Source organism: Anarhichas minor, unplaced genomic scaffold (assembly GCF_050575085.1).
Source record: "Anarhichas minor isolate MPS153535 unplaced genomic scaffold, ASM5057508v1 ptg000035l, whole genome shotgun sequence".
In the NCBI taxonomy this organism is placed as follows: domain Eukaryota; kingdom Metazoa; phylum Chordata; class Actinopteri; order Perciformes; family Anarhichadidae; genus Anarhichas; species Anarhichas minor.
Window position 1 is genome coordinate 1574682 of NW_027466481.1, and position 21743 is coordinate 1596424.

The following is a 21743-nucleotide window of genomic DNA, read 5'->3' on the forward strand; positions in this document are numbered from 1 at the left end:
TAATTCATGCTTTGTGCCGTCTTGAAAACTGAAACATTATTACAATCGTCACAAACATACAAGTGCATGAATGAAATTTGACCTTTGCGTTTAACCTATCCTAAGCATTAGGAGCAGTGAACCGCTGCGAAGGATCGAACCGCCAGCCTTTGTGGCTAAGAGGACAACTGAGCCGCAGCTGCCCAAGTAAGTTACTGTTTTCATTCACTTTTTACTCTTCAAGCGTTACATTCGTGCTGTTAGACCGCTAACTAAAGCTTAAAGAAAGAGCGTGTAGTATCACTCTGGTTTTAACCAACAGCACCAGCTCCCTGTAACTGTTTAAAAAAATATTGTGATTGTATAAAAATCTTTGAATGGATTTTCTCTGGTCTTTGTCAATTTTTCACACTATTTCCATCTTTATTTTCACTTTGCTGTGGAAAGCTACTAGTATTTTGCCATGAGATGTTTTCTTTGTCCTCTCTGTTCAGTGTGTTTTGGGGAATTGTTTTGGCTTCAGAGATTCTGACAGTATAGAGAGGGGAGAGAGAGAGAGAGACGGGGACTGAAGGGTCACCTCTCAGACTTTGAACCAGGAACATGGACAGGGCCTTGACCCTTGATGTTCATTTTATAACTTTTTCCAATGTAATTCTGTAGTCGATTTATTGTGTGCATTTTTCTTGACTCCTTATTGGAAAGCACTTTGAGCTACATTCTTTTTATGAAAAATAACCACATAAATATGGTTTAATCCTGTTATTATTAATACTATTTGTAAGGGAATTTCGGCTTATTCTTGAATGCCATTAAGATTGACACTGTTGGAAATCCCAGTCATATATTGCAACATGCTTCTAATTCCACACAAAATGGGGAATTCCCCACAGTCACCCCCTGAGTCTGAAAAGTCACACTGCATTTGTGTAACGCTGTGACAGTCAGGAGGCCATAACTATTGAAACTTCCCATGTTTATTTACAAATTGACACGTTTATGTCGTTTATGTTAGTTTTGAGGAAAGATGTAAACACTCGGGGCGACACCCTGGCTGTGTTTTGGGGGCAAAGAGAGTCGTGGGTATAGCAGATAAGCAGAGAGAAGATGAGCTGGATTTGTGGAGTCTCTCGCAGCTCCATACAAAGCAGGTAGGGACAAAGAGGAGGGGGGTGAGAAATGGACGGGGGCAGGAACAGAGAGCGATGATGTAACAGGGACAGACGGGAGCAATGCCCTCGACCGGGAGGGAAAGGTAGAGTGGCGCCTGCTGAGGTGAATCTGTCCGCCATGCTGGTGCCTGACTTTGTTTGGCCAGAAGATCCCTACCGATAGCCTCAGTGACTGATCAGTGACACGCATGCTCAGGAAAACACCGGCCAAACTACAGTACTTGGAAAACCCAGAACTAAAAATCTATTTTTTTCCCCTTTAACTTTTGTTTTTTTAAGTGAACTTGTTTCTTTTTTCCATCTTCTCACATTTTCTCACACTCACAGTGAACCTGGATATGATTTGTTTGTTCCCGCATGGTACAGTCAACCAGTGTCATATTCAGATTCCTCATGAGCTGAGTCATGCCTAGCGATGCATGGCAAACAAAATGACGAAGTGTTCATCTTGATTCGACACGGTGCGCTAGTTCAAGTAGTGGACCAGAGCCCGTTTCTGTCCCTTTAGTCACACACAAAAACGCAGGCACAACAAAACAAGGTGAAATGCGTGAACTACAGAGAGTGTGATGCTCTCGCTTCTTATGACACAAGCCTGGGTAGATTCCAACAGATGTGGAGCCATTCGTGGTTGTATTTGTTGACACTGATGTTGTGGTCACCCAAAGCAAGCACGCGGGCCAGCGGGGTTATCAGTGAACGAGACAGACTGACGCAGGGGTCCCGCCACATGTTGTTTCACTAATTGAGTCAGCACGGGCAATTTGGAGACACTTTGAAGGTATAATGAGAATTCAAATGGCCCCTGATTTTATCAGCTCACACAGCCTCCCGTTTATCAGTTTGCACCTTTTATTTTGCCTGTTTTTTGTTATTTCATTTCCACATTTATTGATTTTCGTACTATTCACAGCCTGATGCCGTTGTGGAATAGTTCTCTCTCTCTGACAGGCTAATTAATCTTAAGGTTTTTATCGCTGCTTCAGTGATAAGAGGGTAAAATGATTCATACCATTCTTAGGGTTGTGGTTTTTCCACGCCATTGTTAACAATCGGGGTTATTATTATTATGACATTGTCATTAAATCCACACAGTTTGAAATATCTATCAACCTGTTAGCATGCTGTGTGTCGGGAAATTACTAATTGTGTTTTAATGATACAAAAGCAGCTGTCCTTTGTTATTTATTGTCGGCATGTTGGGATACAAACACCAAAGAAAGATTGTGTCACGTAGTCATGATAAACAGCAGATTTGTTAAGTTGTGGGGTAAAATGCCTGGAGCAATGCAACTTAACGCCTTCCATACATAATAAACCTCATCAGATCACATTATATTCATCTTTAACAAATGCATATTGAAACACCTTGACTCTCAAATGGAGGATTTTAATCCTGGCTACTATTCCCGACCGCTCTCAAAGGGATTTCATTTGGTTCAACTGCAGGTTCCTGTGTATTATGCAAAAACTGAATGTGTTGAAAATGAGGGGCTAATTATTCCATTTGAGAGGTTGTAATTACATCCTTTAGACTGAGCAATGGATATTCCAAAGTGGCTCCCTCTCCTTAGTGAAGGATTTCCTGGGTCGAAAAAAAAAAATGTGCGGCTCAGTCAGCTGTGCAATACATTGACCCGTGCAGTCTTGACCTTTGCTGTGGGAATCTCCAGCGCTCTTTCCAGCTTGTTCACACATTTTTAGATGAAGCTCTGCGACACTACAGAGTACATATTGCTCCCATATATTGTAAAAAATGACAGTCTCCAGCAGCAGCAGCAGCAGCAGCTTGTTCATGTGTGGAATTACAGTACGTGTTCTCTCAGCGGAAAGTAATTTAATTCAAAAGTTCATTTTTGATTTGATATTGCTGAATGGACAGTGGGGCCCACACTCAAAATAGATCAGATTCCCCCCCCCCCCAGTGTTGCAGCACAATGGAGAGAAGAGAGGAGGAGGTCAAAACTTCCCCAGTGGAGTGAGGTAACTGCTGCCAGGAATGGGCTGGGCCTCCTGGAGGGATGTGGCAACACTGAGCCCGAGTGTGTATAAATACCAGAATGCATTCTCAACCATCAGACAGCGGAAGGACTCTAAAGAGCTGACAAGGGCCACCAAATATCTGAAGAAATCCACCTGCCCAGACAATCAACATCCGTCACTGAAGCTAAAGAGAACACATTGAAGATATTGTGGTGCTCTTCGGTGACCCCACACCCATGAGACAGAAGACCTATCGACTCTAACCTTCAAAGGATTTAATAACTAAATCGTTTTAACCTCCCCCCCACCCTAAAATGAAGGCATTCAGCATTGCAGTTGCAGTGACACTCGTGCTCGCCTTTATTTGCATGCTGGAGAGCTCTGCCGTCCCATTCACCGGGGTAAGACTTTGACTTAAACTCACTCCATGCGCTTATTAGCGATAAATGTTTTGTCAGGATGTGAAAATGTGGCTTCCTAAATGTGCATAATTCATTAACAGGTGCAAGAGCTGGAGGAGGCAGGGAGCAATGACACTCCAGTTGCGGCATATCAAGAAATGTCAATGGAATCGAAGATGGTATGTTCAATTGACTGAATGAATTAAGCCAATTACCTTCAGCAAATTAAAATTTAAGTGGATGTGTATTCTCCACGGAGTGCCCGCGGTGCTCCCGCCACACAAGGAGGGGATGAAATGCCGGAGATGAACGCTCTTGCTCATGTCTCTTGTCTTTCGCACAGATGCCGGATCACATCAGGCAGAAGCGCCAGAGCCACATCTCCTTGTGTCGCTGGTGCTGCAACTGCTGCAGAGCCTACAAGGGCTGCGGCTTATGCTGCAAGTTCTGAGGACTCCCGCAACAACCACGCAATATTAATTTATAACGCTTTTTTTGTCTTACCCGAAAAAGAAAATCACCTTTTCTTGGCCTCTTTCTCCAATGCATTGCCTGTGCTACATTGCTTTATATCATGTTAAAGGTGGTGTATGATTCATGGGAATGTATCTTTGTATTTATTATATATGTTTAAATACTTTTACCCTGTGAGTCTTTTTGTAAGGTCAATGATATGTACATTTTGTTTCCAAAACATAATCCAGATGTGAATGTTTCTTCATTGAAATTGAGTCCAACAAGTTAAAAGCTGGTGTTGAATAAATGATGAACATTTTAAACAACTGCTAAGATGTTTTTTGTGTCATTAATAAGGAAATATTTAACAGCAGTAGGTCTTTACTGAATCAGATATCATGATCATCAGGGCATATGTTAAATATAATACATGTTGTCCAGTATGTTTTATTAGTCAGATAAAGATATATTAAGTTTCAATGGGGAACTTTTAACGGGTTAGGAAACCTCTATATGACCTGCATAATTAAACGACACCATCAGCGAGAACATTAGCTACTTATTCTTAATGCTTGTCATCAGTGCAATCGAATCCGATTTTGGCGAAATCAGACAAAATCATGCAGAGATAATGTAATTACAAGTGGTAACAAAAGGCTGGAAGAGGGCATTTGCATTCAGACCGGAAGGAATGACACACAGTTGGCATTTGATCAAGTTAAGAGCTCAACACAGTAGGGGGCCTGAAGTAGCACCCAGGTGTAACACCCCTTCAGCTCAGACTCTAGCAGGGCCTCTGCCAGTGACAAGCCCAGACCCAGATTCTGCTTTGCTGCTGCTGCCTTCGACCTGCAGTAGGAGCTCTGGCGGGAGGAAGAGAGCGCTGGTCCAACAAGACACTCCGCTGCTGGAGAACATGGCCATACTGTACTTCTGGGCCCGCTGGAGGAAGATGGGGAACGGGAGAACCAGAACCAGGACTGCGTGGGGCAGAAGAAAAATGAGGTTTTCTGTGCTTCACTTGAAACACTTGACACAATACATATCAAGTGTTGCACAACTTTCATATACTATAAAAAAAAAACATTTTTTACTCACTACAAATATGTTATAATGATACTGATGACAAGGACTCTCTTAAAGACATTTTTCATTGCAATGATTTTTTCCCTGTTTGGATAACTTTCTCTAAATCTTAGCATTGTGTAATGAGTGTGTTCTTCTCAAAACACTTCCTCTTGTTCAAGTTTCCTGCAATTTATTTGGGGTGCAGTAAATAGAAGAATTGTCAGCAGAAAGGCAGGCGGGGTCAACATCTTAACGGGTGACTTATTGCAGATCAACCATCACGACATAACATATTATCTACATAAAAAGCAGCTAAACTTGATTCACAGGGGCCTCTGGTATCAACGCAGTTACACAGTACTGACAGTGTTCGAAAGCGCTTCCATATATCCTGTCTGATCTGTGAGAGCAGACACGCTCCTTCAGTATCTGTGTCAAACACATGTAGTGGAAAATTCATGAAAGCACTGGAGTCGTCAGATTACCATTATCGACAGTGTGCCCTCTGCTTGCTCAGCTAGTTATTGCAGCTGCTACTGGTGAGACAATAATCAGTTAACTCAAAAAGGTGTAGCTCTCGCTATTCCACCTCAGAGAGCGTGATATCTACTGCTGAACCATTGCAAATCAAATAAATCAAGAAAATAAGAGCCAGAGAAAAGAAATAAAACCCTGTTGTAAAAAAAATCTTTGGTGTTTTCACAAAAAAAAAGAAGAAAAATAAATTGAATTCCCTCAAACAAAATTTACATCATGCATGAACCATCAGGTTCAACAGTAAGAGGGTGGCTTCAATGAATGACTGGCATGTAACTTGCCTTTTAAAAAGATGTGGATCAGTGTTTTTTTCCCCAAAGATTATTTCGGGTTATGTGTGTCGTATCGTGTGAGTTACGTTCCCGCTTTTGCTTTTCATTAACTAACTGCTGCAGGCAAAACTATTTTAAGATGTCACGCTGGTGTGTCAGGCTACATAAAGTACTGTTGGTGTTGGGAATTCGAGATCATCAAACAGATACTCTTGGTTGTCATTATGTCACTCCTTGTATGTTAGACGGAGAAGATCGGTGTGCATGTGTGGGCAGCGGCAGCCGCCATAGCTGAAATAAAAAAATAAGAAGAGGGAAGAGCACCACATGCAGAAACTCAGACTTCTCCCACTTGAAATAGCATGCAGGCAGTCAAAATTGAGAGAAATGCGAAAGGCTGAGTTCTCACAGGCTGAGTGACACTTGAAAGGAGGTAAACATGAAGTGTTTTTACTGTTAAAGAAAATATTTTATACCAGTCTGCAATTGACTCCATTCTGATTCTTCTTTGTTTATTCATGCCTCGCAGCAGTAGACAATATTTTGCAACAGCCAAAAAGATGTTCGTGTGGTGAGTGTGTGTGTGTGTGTGTGTGTGTGTGTGTGTGTGTGTGTGTGTGTGTGTGTGTGTGTGTGTGTGCCAGGGTTTAAAAACCAAAATCCAGACACAGTGAGTGCAAACAAGATTGAGCAGTGACGTATGAGTATAACCACTTTGTGCTTCGAACACTCCCATCAAACTTGTATTTATTCCACAGAGGCATCACAACAATGGGGGTCAAATTGAAAAAAAACAACTATAACACAAAGTGTCTCAGTAAGGTGCTCCACCGTAGATTGAATCATGTGATGTGCAGAGGTGGAGCAAGATGTCCCCCCCCCCCCCCCCCCCCTCATTTACGACAGCTATATGCACTGTTTTCCAAGCCATTTGATACTAGAAAGTCTAAAAATCTGCACAACATTTAGGTGTAAACATAAAAGGATCCTGTAGAGCCTATACATCCTATTTTGTATGTAATGGTTCTCCAGCTGTCTTCATCATTCTGAGGACCCTAACACAACAAATGTTGAGTTTGACGAATTTTCACTCCTGCCACCTAAAAAGAGGGAACACGTGTTTGAGGTTACTATCATTAAGTTACATATCATAGGCCTCCATAAGCAGGGTAGGAATTTGGCATAAACAACATTACTAATCTTGAAACCTATTTTTGTTATAGTATGCTGGAGTACACAATGTTAGAGTGGACATATATGGCAGTAAAATAACTTTTGGTCCATTGATTTGCTGATCCAGTCAGAGACGCTGAGTGGAAATGACACAAAGTTGAAGGTATTTTAAAAACCTGAAACCCCCTCCCCGCTCCGCCCCTCGTCATGCGTTTTCTGTTTCGGTGTGATCTCCATCCTTCAACTTAACGGATGTGCAGGTTGGGCCAATGGAGCCACTGATGCAATGTGTTTGGAAACGGGGTAGTTTTTAGTAATTTGTCTACTGAGTGCCATCACCCTGTTAAATGCAACATCACACTCGCAGACTATTTACATCCTTCTCACACACCGTTTACATCCTTTTTTATTTATCCATAATGGAGTGAATGTCGCTTCAGGCTGTCTGAGAGGAAACTCGTGTCGTTATGTACTAGCAGACAGGGGACCACTGTTATTCTGAACAGTTAAATTGTGGACCTTTTTTTATATTATGTGCATCAACAGAGAAATTGCATTCCTGTTGGAGTAGATTGGAGTAAATTCGAGTAACCCTGCTTTGGGACTTTATTTAGACTAAAATGTTTTAAGCTCGAGGGAAAAGTCTGATGTTAGATGTATTTTGAGTGATTCATTTAAAATGAAAAGAGATGATCTAACTGCAGACTCATATATTTCTCTCATCCTGATTGTTTTTATTTCCTCTTTTCTTTTAGATTTTATAATTTTATTTATTCCCCCGCCTTCTTAGTTGCCCTTTTATTTTGACACAATGTGAGGTCTGAAACTAGTTGGGACATCCACTAAAGTTGAGACGAATCATTCTCTTTTACAAAACGTCATGTTTTAGAATACTGATTATTTTTTAATGTAGCCTGTTAAATGGCCCCACTGTAGTCTGAAGGCCTGCCGGGGGCTGAAGGCCATGCACCCAATGGAGCAGTCTGAACAAAACAACTTGTGTTAGCGAGTCGTTAAGAGTCCCTTCTTCAGCCTGCAAAGGCAGTGCTGAGTTTGAACTTTAACACTCACACATTTTCAGGTCCCCTTTTGGCCACAATTAATGTAAATTCACCAGAGAGCATGAGTTAATGCAACACTGGACCTCCAAAATGTCCCCTGTTGGCTCGCAAACTGAGCGCACGCTTACCTACAAACACATACGGGGAGAATTTGCTGCCATCAGTCAGTTTTGACTATTCATCATATCATGATAATCAACGCCTAATGATGGGTGTTCATTTTGTAAATTGCCATGTCTTCTGTGTGCCAAGCACACTCCAGAGTGAGATTGCAAGTGACATCCTTCAACCTTTATCATCATCCAACAACAGCCATTGGTGTTTTCACATGATGGATTCATGTGGAGACTGCATTTCTTTCTTTTTACTTTGGCCTGATTATTTGTATGAGCATCCATATCAATAGGATCAGTAAATATTCCCCCTTTTTGTATCAGGCTGATAAACGGTCGTCACTGTGGTGTAAATACAAACTGCATCATGAATTTTCTCAGAAAAGCTCTACCTGTTGAATACATATTGAAAAGCTTTCATGAATCACTATTACAGTTTATCAACTTGCACTTCAGTAGCAAAATGGGTTGTTCTCATAAAAATTTAATTGCAGATTATTACATCAAATGAGGAGCCAACTCGGAAGAAATAACCCTGTTATATAGCCAGACACGTCTCCAGTTTCCATTGGAAATACATCAAGTAAAAAATAAAAAAGCTTTTAAAATGCCCTTTCAATAAGTGTCTGGTGAAAGGAAAATAAAAGACTCAAAAGGGGAAAATGTTGTATTTCAGAGTTACACAAACCTGGCAGAATTGTGCCCTCCTCAAGAGTTATTTCAACCGAGACCTCGAGTTATTCTGGAAATCAAGTGTCTGCCAGTGGTAGACAGCTGCACATCATGGGGTACTTCTCAACAACAGGGGAAGAGAAGCGAGAGCTCAGTCCAAGCCCCGGTTCATCCAATAAACTTAATAAAGTCAGGACCCGGCCTTTAAAATGCCCAACATAGTCAAATGTCAGAGAGGAGAAAAAAAAAAAAAAGAGTCATCACAAGAACATTGCTAATACAACTTCAATAAGAATTTTTAATGACAAGAATGAAAGCCATGGGCATAACTAGCACAATGATCCCTGTGTTGTCTCATCCTTGATAGCTCAGCGCTCCCACTCCAGGCAAATTTGTTTATTGGATTTCATTCAAATTAAAGTTACCTCATCAAGTGTGATAATGCGTGTGTGGAATTGAATGTGTAGGAGGAAGAAGTGGAGAAGACTCCACTTCTGGGAACAGATAACAGACAAAAGGTTACAGAGCATTTTGAGTAACATCAGGCTCGCAGGCAGAAACTAGAAGCAAACAAACAACCAGGCAGACGTCTCAACCAACGCACGCAAATGATGTGTGGGGGGGGGGGGACTTTTCCTCCCTACTGGGGAGTTGATGAGCAAATGAGAAACAGCTGCACAGGCAGGTGGCCAATCAGGTGTCAGGTGAAACTCCCTGAAGGTGTCTGGTGGACAGGTAGACAGGAACATTAAACAACAACAACAGGTACAACCAGACTGAATGTGGAAAGCTGTGTGAAGACACCACTTCCATTAATTTGCAATGAGAACACGTGAGTCCCTCATGTAAAGCACAACGCTCTACTGAGGGAGAAATGCTGGGCCCCAGTTCAGTCAAAATGGGTCAAAACTTCTTCTTTTTTCTCTCTATTGTAGAGCATCTGTAGAGACACATTTCCCCCTACCAGATTCTGTACCAGTCTTTTTTTCTCAGCAGACATTTTGACTTGTCACATAGGAAAAGCACAGGTGTTACTGCTGACATTAACGATGGCTCTGTTTTATTCAAGGGTCCCAGTGAGAGGGACAATGAACCAGCATGCACGACCCTGAAATAAAAGGAGGAATTCAGCCATCAGTCCTTTACACCTGTGTATTTCCTCCTGTGACGAGTCAAAATGTCTTTCGTGAAAACGGTCTATTGGTTCAGTCTGGGAGAAGATTCATTTTAATTATGCAGATAGCAACCGCCCGAGTAATGAGTGTGTTCCACCTTTGCTCTCTGATGTGTTCCTGACAAACCCCAACAATATGCCTTGTAGCAGAAAAAAATGCACAGGTGTATTTATTAATCGTGATGGCTGCATTCCACACAGGGGAGGTCCTGGTAATGCTGGCTCACTGTCACGCTGTCATGGTTTAATGGGACACTGCATGGAACTGAGGCATTGTTAAAGACTTTTCATTCACCCGAGCTTGTCATGCTATGACGAGTCAAAATGTCTGCTGAGAGAAAAGTCTACAGGAATCAAGCCTTCAATAATATTATTTACATCTGTGCTTTCTTCTAATGTGACAAGGTCAAATGTCTTCTGAGCAGTCAACTCTCCGTTTCCCGTCAAACAAACTGTAGCTGCCTTTAGCTCCTCCCAGGACACTGATTGGTCTGGACACAAACGTCATTACTTGAGACCTGACAACATGGATTTTCATGTGATTTTGTGATACTTGTCAAGCTGCCATGCAAGATCATCTCCCCTCTGGCTCTCTTCAGTTTTGTCCCACGCAACCTTCGTTTGCCTAAATGTGGTGTACATAGCCGGTGTATCCAATCCATTGTGCACCAGTCAGTTGTTTCATGGTGCGTTCAGGCAGTCTTTACTGACTTGTAAAGTTAAGAAATATAATGTGATCATGTTGTATTTACTATTGCCTTCAGTTGGAAGTCAGTTACCGACAAATACATCAAATCACATTGAGAAAATGAAAAAGCCACTGCAGAAATGGAAATTAGTCATTAACTCTTTTTTTTCTTCTTCCGAGTATGCCTGAATATGTTGTTGCATTAAGTTATGCTGCCGTTTTGCTGCAGACGGCAACAGAAAAATGAGTCTTCACAAGTTTACCTCTGTGAAGATAGACCGTCCAACCGCCATTAAAAACAAAAGAAGAAGAAGAAGAAGAAGATAGACCGTCTCATTTCCGAAGGAGGAACCACTATCCTGCCCCAGAAATGGGATGCAGCTACAAACCACTGACAACAACTAAGTTGGCAACGGCCAAAAGGCCGAACTCGAGGCTTCAACACAGCAGTCCACAAACCAATAGGTGACGTCACGTTGACTACATCCTCTTCTTATATACAGTCTATGCTTTACACTGATCACTGGCCACTGTGTCTGCAGTCTTTGTCACAAGAGAAAACTTTGATGTTGAAAAAGTTCAATACTTTGATGGCAGAATCTTTCTCTCTCCATCTCGATCACACAGACAGTGACACAATTTTAATAAGATCATTGTACAATTAATGTGTACATAAGTTATATTTTAAATCTCTTAATCAAGTCATTTTTTAAATTTGGGCTGGATGTGATAATTACTGTCAGTGGGGATTCAGTGTGAACTTAAAAAGGTCATCGTATGCTTCAAACTCCCTTTTAGTCAAATCCATTTTCCGGAATTAAATTCAGTTGTATTTTACTCTCTTGATATTGGCGGCAGTATCATGAAGGTAACCATTTGTCATAATTATGGATCTGTGCAGTTCTGCCTTTGGCTAGAGCCACACTCCACAGTGTGCGTATGTGTGTGTCAGAGGAGTGCTGGGATGACCTAAGGGCTCTGGAGACATGGTGTGATTTAAAAAGACAGGGATGGGAATAGACACAGTTGCTCTCTCACTCTCTTCCCGCCTTGCATTGATCTTGCTTGAAGGCTGAGGAGAGAACATGTTAATCGACTTCATAGTTGCTGGGAAACAGCTTCCCCCATTCCCAAGCTTTTGGAGAACATTTAGAAGCCTGATACAATTGACCAGCGGCCGTCATTGAGATTCCACCACCTCCACTAAAAGGAAGGGTCTTCTTCCTGCTGCTATCGGTTCTCCTCACGCCCTGTGTAATGCATCACTCCGCACCATTTGCATTTAGATCACCCCTCTTTTCTTGCACTGCACATTGTGTGTCGGGATCCGAGTCGATACTGTGGTGGGCACCTAAGGAGAATGGATGGTGGTGGTAATGAAGGCGAACCACCAACACAAACACGCCGCCCGGCCGTTCGTCTGCCCGGCGCCGTGCAGCACCTGCAGCCGTTAGTTTTAATTAGCGGAGGGGAGTGATAGGAGCTCCTCTACCCTCCCACCCACCCATCCCCTCTGGTGGAGAGCAACTGAATACTGATGCGCCCTCCTAGTGCGGCACGTTTATCCTTTTCTTTTATTATTGGGGTTTAATTGACATACCAGAATGGCTCATTTTACCACAGTACTCTATTAATTCAAAACAGATTGGTTGTTTGGATGGAGAAATAAATAATCAGGTCAATGTTGATGAGCTCGGTTGAATTGGTTAATTAAAGCAGTTGTTTTTTTTCTATTCTTGTGCCAATTGCTGCGATACAATAGTAGTTCTTCGAATGTACAGCACTTTGTATTCTGAGGCCTTTGTAGGAAATCTGTGTTGGCTGTAAGGGAGAAAAAAAGTGAGTTGAGAGAGCATGACATTATGGTTTATCAGGTGGGCAGCTCTCCCCAGATATTTCACGGGATTAACCTCCTGACAGTTGCAGAAAGTTGAGCGGTAGATTCCAGCATCCGTAGACACTGCCTCCCCTCTCTAACCCGTGCTCTCGACACTGATAACACCTGTAGTCACCTACACTGCCCTGACACTCCACCCACACACTGCACAGACGCCATGTTAGCTGAAATAGAGGAAAAGCAAGTGCACTGTCCTCTAAATTCAGGCAAAAGCATGAGATTAGCCGGTAGGAACTGATAATGTCTTGCGATATTTCAGAAAACAGTCTTGCAAATCTCCTGTTTGTCTAATATTACAGTCCCTATGATGGCTCCTCCAAGCTTTATCTATTTCATTCTTATTCAAAGCTGCATTTGGAGGATTTGGTTCCTGATAGAATCGCTCCGCTCCACACCACCCTCCCCCCCCCCCCCCCCCCTCCCTCCTTTCCACTGTGGCATATTCCATGATTTACATTACCTATCAAATCTTCCGGTCCCTCGCTGTCAAATACTCAACACAGCCTTCCAGCCTACTGGAATAGCTTAGGCTCAACCTCATCTTCCAAATGCATGTATGCCAAACTGATGGGGGAATAAGTCCAGTGTTTTGGAAACCTGCAGCACTCTGGCAGTCCTATTGGTATGTAAAGTCCTATCTTGGTTCAGACATGTGGAACTTTTTTTTCATTTTCCAAGGCATTTTGAGTCCCAACCAAACTGTGGAACTGTATACAAGTGCATTGCAAAACTATGTATTCTCCCACTTTCAGCCTGCAGTGGGATATGGGGCCACTTGTGTGGTTAAAAGATATCATCTGGGGCAAAGCATATAGCCGTTTGACCGGCTTCTGACATAGTTTGCGGCAGCAAAACAGAAAATACCCCAAGGCAATGTCTTCTCTCAGATTTTGACCACATACACACACTGTATACATACATATACACACACACCAGCATGTGCATACTGTACATTCTTACATCACACAGCGTCCTTTAAATATCTCAGTGCTTTCCAAAACCTGTAGAAACAACATTGCACACAGCCATGTCTTGAAATCTGCATAAATCATGTCAGTGTTACTCAGACTTAAATTACCCTTGGGGGGGCTGTGTGTTTGAGCGCTGCGCAATACCCCCATGGTCCACGTTGATTATATCAAACAATATATGCAGCACGATTGGAATACATAAGGAGAGTGGGAGCCTCTCCCCCCATGGCTGAACTGTGCAAGAAGCTGCTTTATCTCAGGGCTCAGTTTAATACGCCAGACTTTCGGAGGGAGCCACCCTGGGGTGGATAGATAGGGCTTGTCATTGTTTTACTGGCTCACACTCCACTATGGAGCTCTATAGGCTCCCCTGTGTGCCTCTTGTCAATGTAACCGTGCAGCAAAATCATACAGCATGGATTTGTCATTCCAGCTTTCACACACGTTCCATCACTTACCGGTCAATGAGCGCTGAGACGCTAAAGTGGATGTCGTTTAGTGTCGCTGCATAAATATAACTATATCAGATTAGTGTGAAAGATAAAAAATATATATAAGATAACGAGGTTCTCCGCCTGACCCCAAAGAGAAGCTTTGTGAATTGGTGCATGCTAATCCTCTCTTGTACCGACTTAAAGAGTATACGTGTCGCGGAGAATCATATTGTCAAACTGTGAGAGCGTGTGCAGAGTTGAGTAGTCAACATTAGTCCTGGATTTATGTCCCAAACTGATACATGGAATGTACATTGCTTTGAGATCATGCATCAGTGCACTTCATGTATAATATAATGCCCTAGATGACTTACCTAATCTGTTCTCACTCTCTAAAGGTCTTTCTCTTTCTCTCCCTCAGCCTTCATTCACATCCATCACCATGAAAGGCCGGTGGCCTGAAACAAGCCTGCCCTCATATAATGGATAGTTCCGATTAGCCGCCTCTGTGTACATGCTCGACAGAGGCATGGCGAGCTGAGTGCTGTGAGGCTGGTGATTTGTAAGGTCACGTGTGGCGGTACTGTGGGGACGGATATTAGCAGGCCCTCCGGAGTCCCACGAGAGCTATGTATCCTGCTGACACCATCACATCTGTAGGCAAATGTGCGCGTGTCTACTGCTCCCCCGTCTCCAATGCCGTGGCTCATGCACAAATAACTTCCTCCCGGACTTAAAAATGAGCTTCGGGTTGCGCCATCCATCGATCCGACGTTCCTCCTCCCTCTCCCCTCCCCCGTTGCTGGCAAGGTCCTCTCTCAAGGCCCTCCTTATTCTCCAGCTGGCTTCCCTGTTACATACACTGCCCTATACTATTTTCTTTTGGTGAAAAATGCAATTTAATTTCAGTTCAATACAGATAGTGCCAAGAAAGTCTGGGTGAGAACTCAAATAAGAAAAACAAAACACAATGGGGAGTTTCTCTCAAAAGCAGTTAAAGTGTTGTTTTATCTGAAAATACGTCAGTAAACAAGAAGAAGATGCATGAATATATTTGAGTAAATAGTGCATGTGCTGATTTGTGGTGCAGACTCTCCGAGGATGCTCCAGACCAAAGCATTAAGGGAGAGGAGTAAAGTGCATTTGAAGCGAACTGCTGGGGGAAAATCAGCCCTAATTAAGTAAACTCTCATCTGGATTCTTTGCAGCGTTGGGTTGTCATATATATATATATATACGCCTCCCAAATTCCTTACACCCTCTTATGTAATTCTGAAGTTATTCCCTAAGAGAAGGCCTTAGAGGGATTTTCTAAGTACCTCGTGAAAGCAACACGTTAATGATAACAACACGGAATTATTTGTTTTTCATGTCACCTTGGAGGGATTTCAAAAAAGGTGTTTGTTCTCTGAGCAGCTACTGTAGCTTAATCCAAGCTTTGTTGTGTGTGTGTGTGTGTGTGTGTGTGTGTGTGTGTGTGTGTGTGTGTGTGTGTGTGTGTGTGTGTGTGTGTGTGAGTGAGAGAGAGATGACTCAGCGCTTTCATGACAATTACAATTATCAATAAACTTGTTAGAACAGCTGTCTTGTCATCCCCTGTCCTGAGGGGAAGCTTCTCATCAAAAATCGATCACGCACACTCCACACAGGGGGCAAAGACCTCCACCAGGTTCCTCCTCTCCAGTCTGGGTAGAAATCGGTAGAAGACACCGACTTGAAGAAGATTTATTTATACACACACACGCCGCATCTCCCCATCCTGCTGATTCAGCTCTCCAGCTGCGCTCCAGAGCATAAATCAGCAAACCCAGACATCGTTTCCCAAACATCCATCCATCCATCCATCCATCCCTGCTCCTGGTCCTCTGAGGGTGTGCAGTATGTGCCTGTCCTCTGTTGCAACCAAATGCCCCACTCATGCCCAGGATTTTACAAGGCAATTGCATTTCCGGAGCCAAACGCCCACCGAGCGGCACAGCTGGGGGGGGGGAGGGTGGGGTCCCCTGGGCCCTTTAATGTGACTTTCCCTCGAAAAACATCCCATCTGTGCTTGCCACTGTGTGACGTGCTAAATGGCGAGGAATAGAGTTTTGGGAAGGGGAGCACGGATGCATCCAGCTGTTTCTCCCAGCCGGGGGAATTGTGCCACTCCTGGCTCGAGTTAGTCTACCTTGTTAATCCACTGCCATCACACCTATCATCCGTGCCCATCCACCATAGCTCATTTCGCTCCCCTTCAGCCAATCACAGGCAGAGGCGGGACCAGTGGCCCCGCGCTGGAATCCCCCCCACCTTTGTTGGAAAGGCAATCAATTGACCACAGAGTCCATGTTCCCATCAAGCAGTCCAGTTCAGTTCGGTTTGGTACACATTCAAAGTTTTTTTTTTGTTTTTTTGCGTTTCCATTCGCAAAAGTTGTGGATGGTACCGATAGAACCACTGCATTCTTGGTACCACCTCGGTCAGGGTTCCAAGCGAGCTGAGCCGATAATGGAAGGTGGAGTTAAAACACTGAAGTCCACTTATTGGTCAGAGAGAATCATCGATGGCGCAACACGGAGAGTCATGCACAAACCGGCCGTTTATCGTAAATAGCAACTGCAATTTTTATTTTACTCCACCCAGTTTTTTAAAAATTGCAGCTGGAAAATATGACGTACTACGTGCACTATGCCATTCGATTGAGAAAGAGCAGATGTTGCTCAGTTTGGCTGCCAATTAAATGATTCAACAAGTTTCCTGTTGAAGATGATGTCATGGTAGTCGATCAGAGCCGTAGAGACACAGAGACACAAACCCAAAGAGACACAAAATGACCACAAAGAATTACCACAGAGGGACACAAAACTACAGCATGTTGTGTGTCTCTTTCAGTGCTAATGTTTTGCACTATGTAGATGGGGTGGGGGGCCTTCTACAGGTCTTTGTCCAGGGACCTATTGTCTATGGCTGTGGGCTATTTGACGTTTAAAATAGCAGCCATGTATTGATATGTAATCAAGTAGTTAATCACGTACAATTTATTATTGCCAAGAACCAGGTTTTTAAATGTGTGTATTTATTGGTATCGGGCTGTAATGAAGTAACTATCAAGAGAAACCGCCACACTCAGAGAGCCTTTTCATTTTCTCATCTTCTAACAGTTTGTGGTAAGATAAGGTCCCTGGGGGGAACTTGTATAAAAACCCACCTCCTGCTTCTCCAGTTTTATGCTCTCCATTATTCTACCAGGACTGATAAAGTATCGACTTCTTAGCTTGTAAACCATTATGACCTTTAGCTGTTTTCTGTGGACTATCGTGGCGAGACAAAACAAAGCCACTGAAAATTTACTAGTGACTATTTACTCCTGGTGGATGCTACAACACAACAATAAAATCTGTATTAATGATTTCATACATAGAAATGTTTAATTACAATGCTGAGAACACCACCGGTTATTGTTCAAACTTGAAAACTTTTTCTTTTGACGCTAAGAAGTTTTTGCCATTTTTTAAAAACTGAGAAACATCAGCCGGAGTGGGACAGGAAGTACATGGAATGCTAACCCTCCTACTGGTTATTTTAGAAACATATTTCATCAATGAATCATAAAGAACAGCATTATGACTCTGTGCCTCTTTATTCTGTCGAATTGTGGGTGCTTTTATAGAGCACTACATTTCTAAAATGTAATATCTCTTTCTTCTCCGCCATCTGAGCCTCCCCTTAAAACATAAATCCACTCCAGACTAGCATGCTCCGCAGTCCGCAACGATTCTGCCGTCTCGCAGATTAAGGCAGAGTGATCCAAACAACTTGGCAACACTCTCCCTGACACCGCGCTGATTTGCAAACTGATTACAATGTAGAAAAAAAAAATACACAGCAGTGGATCTGAAGAGGTGTCGGGTTTTTTTGTTTTTTCAAAAAAAAAGAAGCAACTACCGCAGAAAGTGGAAGAAGCCAGCAGAGGAGGGGGGAGGAAAAAGAGAGGGAGGATGGAAAATAAAGGCTACAATAGCGCTGATTGTGATGGTGCATTCCACACGGATGGGGAGAAAATGGGGAGTGACAGAAGACGACGGGGTGAGCTGCTTTTAGACAAGCTAAAAAAATTTAAAGAAAAGTGTGAGGGAAGCGAGAGCGAGAGAGCCTCAACTGCCCCATCCCTCCAGAAAACTATTTAACTAAGATGTAATGAGATTTTCAAATGTGTAGTGCGAAGAAGGACGACTCCATAAACAAGAAGTATGGGTACGCTGCGATGAGACAAGGTCAGAGGCATAAAGGCATCAACAACAGAGGAGCAACACTGCCAAATAATAAATGTCATGGGAAAAGACTGTGATCCCAAGTTGCTGAGGGAGAGTTATACATCTGTGTGTGTTTATGTGCTCGGCCATAAGCCTGCAGCCGGCCTCTCGATATGTGGCCGGGCCTCAGTCCAGAGAGCTCAGGTAATTTGACGGATCGTGCCACTCAGGCCGGTGATGCTTGCAGCTCTCCCTTGCTAGGGATTGTTTCCCCAAGCTTGTTTGGCCAGGCTGGCACGCCGACATAAGATGAATTGCGGCTCCTTCTCCCGGCCCGTCTGTCTCTGATCCGTCCTCGCTGCTCCAAGGTCAGCCAGCCACAGAGTTGTGGAGAATGGGAATGCAGGTTTGGGGGGGCTGGCTGGCTGGCTGGCTGGCTGGCTGGAGGAGAGGGGAGAGAGAGGTGCACGGGGGCAGAGGCAGAGGTGAGATGAGAAAGCATATATGCTTCTGTGTGTGTGTGTGAGAGAGAGGGAGAAAGAGGGGGAAGACAGATGTCAGGGAGTCTGCAAGCAAGGTACATGACTTGGGTCTGAGCAGGTCTTCGTCTGCCCTCTGTGTGTCCTGTGTGTTTTCAATGTGTCTGTGTTTTTGTGTGAGAAATACATCAAACGTCACCGGCATGCCGACGACACGGAGCCCTCCGCCATGCAGCTTTGCTTGGCTCACCTGCAGTTAAGTGCGCTGGTCTCGCTTTGGTTTCCAAAGCCTCACGGAATGAAACCAGGGCCAACTTCTACGTTTACCCAACTCTGCTGTTAGAAAAGAAATTAATTATCGACATTGATGGAGAACTTAAAGGGAGAGATCTACAGTGTGTTTTTGTGCCTGTACATAAGCGTACTTCTGATTCTATCGTTGTGAGAACAGATTTGGTTTTCAACTTGATAACCTTTTTTTTCAAATGCCAAAACAGAGCATTGATATTGGACGCCTCAGCATAATCCACGATTACGCTCAGTGCAACTCTGTCTCCAATAAATTATGTTTATACCTACTTATTTGTTTTGCCAAATACATTTTGAGGAAAAACATAAATGCTGCTGCCAAGATCGTCTTCACTGGCAACATTTTACTGAGTAAAGCAAGTGCAACATTCATCACTTGTCATAAGGCAGTAGTTAGTGGATGCTGGCTGCAATTATAGATTTACCGTGTATCAAAAATAATACAACAAACCGAGGGCTGGTCCATGGAGGAGCTCATTGAATTCTATTTCCCTTTAAAAAACGCTGGAATATTCCACCAATATTTACAAACTTGTGTGTAACCACACCCCTTTGTTATACGCCACAAGCCCATTTCTCTGGTAACATTTTTTACTATTGTTTCTGGTGTTTTCCCCAAAAGTTATTAAAAAAATATATGTAGCCCCAATGGCCTTCTTTATTTATTAACCTGATGCTGGTTCAGATGAAAACATGAGCTCCTGCTGTATCTGGTGTTTCTCTGTGCCTTGTACAATGTCTTAGCTGACACGCATCACTAACCGACAATAGCTGTGTCCGTTGTTCACGTTCATTATGATACGTTTACGTGGGGGAGTGGCTTTAGAGGGAGGCTGGAAGGGACAAGCTGTCGGTGTTTTGCCGACTTGGCGACTTTCTTGCTAGATTTAGCAATGTTTGGAGCTGGTGCTGTTAGCTACTTTCATTGGAGTTGGCAACACTGGGCTGGGTTTTTCAGTTGGATACTATTAAGTCTATTGTTGCTGGTCCCTCTAGTGTTGCAAACCCCAGATTTGATTTTCATGTGCCTTTTGTGTGCTTAGTATTATAGTACTTTAAGTTTCTTGAAAATCACGCCAAATCTATTCTTATTATTACTGCAACAACAGTGTAATCAAGGTATGGTTAAGATTAGGAAACCTAAACCATATATGGTTAAGAAAATATTATAGCTATAGATTTAAAAAAGAAAAAAGAACTTGGCCTCTGATGTGACACTTAATGTTAATCCATCAAACTGACCTCCTTGAGGTTATTTTAGTTTATCTTAACTATGAGAGTGTTCAGCCTTTTTAAGAAGGAAATGTGGGTTAGTACGGTGAAGATTAGGACTTAGATCTGGGGATAAAGAAAAAACCCAAAGCTTTCTAAACTGTAGAACTGTTACAACATACTGACATTGTATCTTTCTGGATTGTGATAAACATGCTTCCGGCTATATCACTGTTATCTCTCTACACCCACATGTTTAGGTGTGTGTATGTGTTTTCAGTGCCTGTGTGTGTTTGAGTGTCAGTGTGCGTATGTGGGCCTCATGAGTGTACTGTATAAATGTCACTAGATCATCTCTTAGTGGATGGGGCTGAGTAAGTATAGCTCAGAAAAATCAATTTTGTGCCCCATAAGAGTAACAAAAAACCACATAACGGTTTTTTTTTCAAAATGTGTTGGCTAAGCTTTAGACTTAGAGCTTGGCCTGCAAATCATGTGGCTCTTTTTCTTTTTGCTGCTCGTGCAGTTTAAATAAAAATTGCAAAAGGACACAGCTCTTTCTAAATGACATCATTTATTTTTTAGCAAGCAACTGCTTACAGGATCCGCTTTAACCAAAATGGGATTTTCTCTGTCATGACACTTGATTTGTGTTGGAAAGAAGTTCGTACAGCGGGGGACATTTTTTTCTCTTGTAAGGGGAGCAGTGTAAAACATCTTTTGGGGAAAATGCAGCCTCTATTAACATGAAGATTGCGGCGACAATGAGATTTTGATGTTTTTCCCAAATGTGCAGCCCGACGTGAAGCCTGTACATTCCTCATCTCATCTCATCAGCCTTCACTTCACCCCCGTCCCGTTCACTCTTCCTCTTAACTAACTTATTCTGCCTCGCCTCTCCACCCTGCCGCCCTCCCTCGCCGTCCCCACACCCCCCCCCCCCCCCCCCCCCCCCTTTGTTCAATCTCTGCGCTGTCAGTTTGTGACTCTCGCTTCTCCCTCAGTCATTGATCACGGTGGCAATAGTGCAGTGTTTGCCGGTCTGGAAATGTGTGTCTCGGCGGGGAGGGAAAGGAGATCAAACACTTTAATTACCGCAGACTTGCAGGTGGTGCCAGCTACAGGCAGCAGTCATGTAACAAGGACAGGTAGAAGAGAAACGCCCGGGCGAACACGGATGCATCAGAGCAGAAACCTCCTTACTCCAGACGCACTCGCTTTCACACATAGGCCTACATCGAGCAATATCATAAATACCTTGCCTTACTCACGCTCATACATGGATGGGCACCGAATGTGTATGCCGGGTAGAAAAAAATGGAACTTGGGTGCAGAGGAGAGGGAAATCAGTCACTAGTGTTAAAAAACACCATAAATGCAGTACTATACTATACTATACTATACTATACAAGCCACGCATGTGCATGAAAACACATCTGACACAACATAAATCCTAT

At 43.1% G+C, this 21743-nt stretch overlaps 1 protein-coding gene and 1 long non-coding RNA gene across 2 annotated transcripts; both read left to right on the forward strand.

Moving 5' to 3' along the window:
* Nucleotides 1-3213: 3213 nt before the first annotated feature.
* hamp (hepcidin antimicrobial peptide) lies at nucleotides 3214-4317 on the forward strand. Its single transcript, XM_076106769.1, has 3 exons — nucleotides 3214-3535; nucleotides 3637-3714; nucleotides 3879-4317. The coding sequence occupies exons 1-3, from the start codon at nucleotides 3449-3451 to the stop codon at nucleotides 3984-3986; spliced, it is 273 nt and encodes a 90-aa protein (XP_075962884.1). The 5' UTR covers nucleotides 3214-3448; the 3' UTR covers nucleotides 3987-4317.
* A 70-nt stretch (nucleotides 4318-4387) lies between these two features.
* Nucleotides 4388-16788, forward strand: LOC142965709 (uncharacterized). Its single transcript, XR_012957725.1, has 2 exons — nucleotides 4388-11214; nucleotides 14473-16788. It is a non-coding gene; the product is annotated as an uncharacterized LOC142965709 (long non-coding RNA).
* Nucleotides 16789-21743: the final 4955 nt, after the last annotated feature.